We start from the raw sequence: 5,758 nt of genomic DNA on the forward strand, positions 1-5,758 counted from the left end.
AATGGAAGTAATCTCCCCATTTATTCGGAGCTAACGAGGCTCGAATCCTGGAGCCAGACAAGGAGGAAAAAGAGAGAACGTTTGATCCTGTCTATCAACAAGTGTCAGGCCTGCAATCATATTCCTTTTGGATCCTTGGCCTGCCACACTTTCTGTTATTCTACTATGCATTTTCTATCGTGGGAAAATATGGAGTTAGATTATTAGGTAGCCATAACAACATTCTTTCTAGAAAGCCAAGGTCATCTTTTGTCTCTGCATCTCTGCACCTGACCAGAACTGGATGGGTGGAAGATACCAACATGGCAGTGGGAGACTGGACCATGGAATGGACTGTTGGGTGTGGGGATGCAAGATCTTGAACTTTCAACTGGGTGGGGGAAACTGGGAAGCTTTCAGATTCGGGTTTTTCCCAGATGTGCCAACATGGCTCTCTTAATCAATTGGAACTTTGAGCAATACTTTGCCTTGGACTCTGATTTACTTTTGGATGCTATTGGAACCCTGACAACAAGGGCATCACGGCAACTGAATGTACCACAGGTTACTCTGCTCTACTATGCTCCCCAAAGCTACTGTATTTCCCCCCAAATAAGACAGGGTCTTATTTTCTTTTGACCCTGGAATAAGCGCTTGGCCTTATTTTCGGGGAGGTCTTATTATTTTGGGGGTGCAGGAGGCGGTGAGCATGGTCACCTCATGGCTGCTGCTGTGTTGCAATATTTTCGGGGAGGGCTTAATTTCGGGGGAGGGCTTCTTTTATCGCATGCGCTACAAAGCCCGATTGGGCTTATTTTCCGGGGAGGGCTTATTCTCGGGGAACAGGGTAGCTCTGATTGTGAAAGTTGGACCTTAAAAAAGCAAGGCAGGAAAAAAAGCAAAACTGGATGCTGTATTCCAAGTCTGGCCTTACTAAGGCTTTGCCAAGAGTCAGACACGATTGGATAACCTCCTCTCCTCCTCCTCCCCTCCCCCCCCCCCCTCCTCCTCCTCCTCCTCTCCTCCTCCTCCAGGGGACCTTTGGTCTTAACAGCCAACAGCCAAAGACGCCCCACTGCAGGAACTCAAGATTGCATTTCCTGAGAGGCAACGCAGCTCCTGGGTCCCACGTCTAGCTTTTCTTAGCTCTGTCACCCCCTGCTTTCCGCTGCAGTCAGAATCCAAGGGGAGCTTGCGGAGCGGCATGGAAAAGGGCACCGGAGGAGCTGACGCAAGTGGCATTTGGAAGTCATTCGGGCGTGGGACTGAGAGACGCAGCCGAGAGAGTCCAGCCTATGAAATATGTATCCAGAGCCCGGTTGGAAACAGAACCAGAGTTTGCTCAGCTGCTGCTGGAGCTGCTGGAGGGTGGAGGGGTTGGCTTTGATCTTAAGAGCAGAGAGAAGAGAGCAAGAGAGAAGGGGGAGGGAGGGAGGGAGGGGGAGAGGGAGATAGATAGAGAGAAGGAGGCAAGAAGGGGGGGAAGGAGGGAGGCAGGCAAGGAGAGAGGGAGGGAGGAAGAGAGAGAGGGAGAGATTGAGTTTGCTACCTTGGTGGTGGCGCTGTGATCAGGATGCAATATTGCAGACTGGCTCTGCCCACAGTTCGATCCTGACTGAGTTTTATTTAGTAGATTTAAATCCCACCTTTTTTTAGGAGCTGAAGGCAATGTTCCCTCCTCCCATTCCCCCTCCACAATGACAAAATGACAACCTTGTGAGGTAGGCTTGGACAGAGAGGGAAAGAGGGGGAGAGAGAGAGAGAAAGAGAAAAAGAGAGAGGGAGGGAGAGAGAAAAGGAGAGAGGGAGAGAGAAAGGAAGAGGGAGACAGAGGGAGGGAGGGGGAAAAGGAGAGAGGGGGAGAGGGGGAGAAAAAGAGAAAGTGAGAGGGGGGAGGGAGAAAAAGAGAGGGGAAGAGAGAAAGAGAGAGAGAGTAAGAGAAAAAGAGAGAGGGGGGGAGGGGGAAAAGGGAAGAGAGAAAGAGAGAGAGAGAGAGAGAGAGAGAGCGAGAGAGAGAGAGAGAGAGAGAGAGAGAGAGAGAGAGAGAGAAGGAAGAGAAAGAAATTTGGCCAGAGTCTTCTAGGAGATTTGGGGATCAAAATGGATCAGAGAGGATCGCTCTATTCTCAAGACCTTAAAGCATCTCTCTGCTTTCCAATCTGAAAATTAAATTATTAACTGAATAACCGAGTTGGAAGGGACCTTGGAGGTCTTCTAATCCAACCCTCTGCTCGAGCAGGAGAACCTTATACCATTTCAGGCAAGTGGCTGCCCAGTCGCTTCTTAAAAACTTCCAGGGTTGGAGCATTCACAACATCTGGAGGCAGGTTGATTTTTAATGGACAATGAGACCAACCATAGAGGATCAAATTCATAGAAACTTCATTCTGTACACTAAATTACTGATACCTCTGAATTACCGGACAGAATTATTTAGCTGAGCCAGGTTGATCTTAAATTGTGTATTTCAGCAGGGCCAAACCTGGTTAGGAAACTAGCAGAGAAATTCCAGAGCTGGGGAAGAAAAGCATCTCAAAACGTAGCAGCTGCAAATCCTTTCCGGCACTGTAGCTAAGACTGGACTGAAAAGTTTCCAGTCCGTGATAAAAGTTCCCCTTCCCCACCCCTTCAAATGCGCATTTGCCTTTGGGGAGGGGAAATGCTGCATTTCAAAAAAAAATCCTGTCTAGGGGCCAAATGCAACTTTACATATTTAAAGAAAAGCAAATTATTAATTTTAGTCAGCTTGCCCTGAAAAGGCAAGGTCAGCAAATCTTTAAACATCTGCGAGGTTATTTACCGTCATTTCCATAATGGAGAAAGGATGAATATTCAGTTCCATAATTCCAGATGATCTATTGTGTGTAGGGGGTGGGGGGGGGGGGAAGAAACGTGTGTTGAATAGGAAGCTTTTGCAAACAGGGCTGGCCATAGAGGAGCCCAAGACGGCTTTCTAAAGGACAATTCTGAAGGCCACCAGATCTCCGATCACTGCAAGAATTATTACGGATGAGCCAGGAACCAAGACAATAACAAGCCGAGCAAAAATTTGGTGACCTGCCAATTGATATAAGGAAGAAAGGTCAGTGGAGGAAGGACATAAAACAGAGAAGGCTTTTACTCCCAAGGAGCATCACCTGCCCTGGTCTGTGGCTGGGCCATGCCATGCTTCTTCTCTGTTCTGACCGAGGCTTCCCGAGTGCATGAAGCAAACTCCTGGTCCCGAGAAAAAACCCTTTTATTAATTGACTCTGAATTCCTCTCATTCACATCCTGCAAAGTCTTTCAAGGGAGGATTTAGAGTCACAGACCTTATCTGGCTTGGAGAGCTGACAGGACGATCTCTGCAAAACTTGGCAAAGAGTCTCGAAGAGTCACGAACCAATTAAGCGAACTAATTGTCTCCTGCAAACTCCTCTTTCGCTCCTCTTTTGTTTCCTCTGGGAGGGGCCATTCATCCTCCACCTGTGGCCTTACTCCCAAGTCGGCCCCTGTTCTTTAGCTGTTCCCTTCGTCTGGCCACTCTGCGCATGCGCACACTGAGAACAGGCTCCAGCTGTTCGTCTGCCTCACTGATGTCTGACTCCGAAGGCAGCTGATGACTGTCAGACGGCTCTGGCCCCCTCTCTGCCTCCGACACAGAGCCCTCCTCAGAGCCTTCCCCAGACTCCAGGACTGGCCCATCTTCCTCCCCAACCTCCTCACTGTCCGAGTCTACCACCAGCTCCACTGGCCACTGGCAGGCCACAACATTCTCATCTCTTTAGAGGGCCTTGGAGATTGACCAATGGCAAGCAAATGGACCTGAACATACTTCATCCAAATAAAATAGATGTTCGGAAACCAACCCACAAGCTTGGAGAACCAACCTTTACCTTCATCCTACACCTGAGTTACAGGTGTTTGTGCCACTATTGCAAAGAGAAATTATTTCCCAAAGCACCAGAAAGAGAGACAAGAAACAATGGATGGAAAGTGAACAGAGAGGGAAGCAACCTAGAACTAAGGAGAAACTTCCTAGCAGTGAGGACAATTAACCAGGGGAAGGGCTTACCTCCAGAAGGTATGGATGCTTCATCACTGGAGGTTTTTAAGAAGAGACTGGACACCCATTTGTCTGAAATGGTAGAGGGCTTCCTGCTTGAGTAGAGGGTTGGACTAGAAGACCTCCAAGGTCCCTTCCGGCTCTTGCATTTCTGTTATTTTCTTACCTGATAAGTGCACCAGCTTAGCTTCAGAAGTTATGGCTGCTCTATCACTGGAGAATTTCAAGAAGAAAATGGACAGCCATTTGTCTGAAATAATATAGGGTTTCCTGCTTGAGTAGAAGGTTGGACTAGAAGATCTCCAAGGTCCCTTCCAGCTCTGTTATTCTGTTATTCTCTTAATTGATCAGTGGAACGGCTCGCCTTCAGAAGTTTGGGTGCTCCATCATTGGAGGTTTTCAAGAAGAGATTGGGTAATGGATAGGCACACACAGTGGTTGTTAATGGTAACAACCGCTCTTTATTAAGTACAAGAAGTGAGAACCATCCAGGGAAGGTTGAGTCTGACAGCAGCCCTTTTATAGGGAGCTGTCAGACCCTTCGACCAATAGGATTAAACCTCTGTTCCCGCCGGAACAGAGGACCCTGGTGGAAACCACTGTAGTTAGAGCAAGTATCTAACACATTTGTCTGAAATTGTAAAGGGCTTCCTACTTGAGCAGGGGTTGGACTAGAAGACCTCCAAGGTCCCTTCCAGCTCTGTTATTCTGTATTTTTTTTAACTTTAATTGTTTACTAATTACATTTCTTAGTGCTTAATACACATTGTGTTCTCTGGGTGTTTATTTTGTTTAACAATACATATTACATTCTTAATCTCCGCCCCTTTTTCCCCAACCACTGATAAAATAGATTCCACGTTTGATAATATTCTGTCTCTTCTTTTCGTTTCATTTTTAATGTCAGTCGGTGCATTTCTGCACACTCTAATATCTTCTTAATTATTTCTCCATCTCGTGGGGTTTCTTCATTTTTCCAGCATTACGCAAACACAATTCTCGCAGCTCTTAAGGCGTGCAATATTAAATACAGACTTTTCTTATAAATTAACCTGATATTATACCCTAATAAAAATAGTTCAGGTTTAAAATCTACATGCTTTCCAGACATCTTTTCTAGCCATTTATGTGTTTTTCCCCCCAAAGTTTTTCTTGCTTTCCCACAAGTCAACCACATGTGATGATGATATGTGCCTGATCATTCCACTGATTGATTGTTCGCACTGTCAGGAAATGTCTCCTTAGTTCTCTGTTGCTTCTCTCCTTCATTAATCAATCAATCAGAATAGAGCTGGAAGGGACCTTGGAGCGTCCATGATTTCTGGTGGCAAGCTGTTCCACTGGTTAGTTGTCCTCACTGCTAGGAAGTTTCTCCTCAAGTCCATGTTGCTTCTCTCTTGAATGTGTTCGAAACCAGGCCGCGGGAGAAAGGGGCAAGTCCACACATATGAAACTCCCCTTGCATGAGTGGCAGGCAAGTGCACACTCGTGTGCAAACCTCCATTCGTGCGAGGGCAACTGCCCTCTACTCAACCACCCTCCTTCGTGTGTGAGCACAAATGCCCTCCCCTCCTGCCAGTGGAGCTTCGCATGCGAGTACAAGCGCCGTCCACTCATGCATGAAGCTCCGTTCACATGTGGGGAGGGCGCCAGTGTGGAAATGGAGCTGTGTGTGCGCGTGAGTGCCTGCCACTCACTTGCCACCTACACCCCTTGCACAAGGCTGGGCCGTCA

The 5,758-nt window shown here is 47.3% G+C and overlaps 1 protein-coding gene across 1 annotated transcript in view; it reads right to left on the bottom strand.

The window, feature by feature from the left end:
- The window catches only part of ARID3C (AT-rich interaction domain 3C), a gene marked incomplete at its 5' end in the record, with an annotated part of 86,927 nt that extends 84,142 nt beyond the window's left edge, over positions 1–2,785 (bottom strand). Inside the window, 2 exons of the mRNA XM_081940454.1 lie at positions 1,211–1,367; positions 2,780–2,785. Coding sequence (XP_081796580.1) covers positions 1,211–1,367; positions 2,780–2,785 — 163 coding nt within the window. The remainder of the gene's footprint in view (positions 1–1,210; positions 1,368–2,779) is intronic.
- Positions 2,786–5,758: the final 2,973 nt, after the last annotated feature.

The sequence above is a fragment of the Natrix helvetica genome (genome assembly GCF_964273705.1).
Source record: "Natrix helvetica genome assembly, chromosome: 2".
NCBI classification, from domain to species: Eukaryota; Metazoa; Chordata; class Lepidosauria; order Squamata; family Natricidae; genus Natrix; species Natrix helvetica.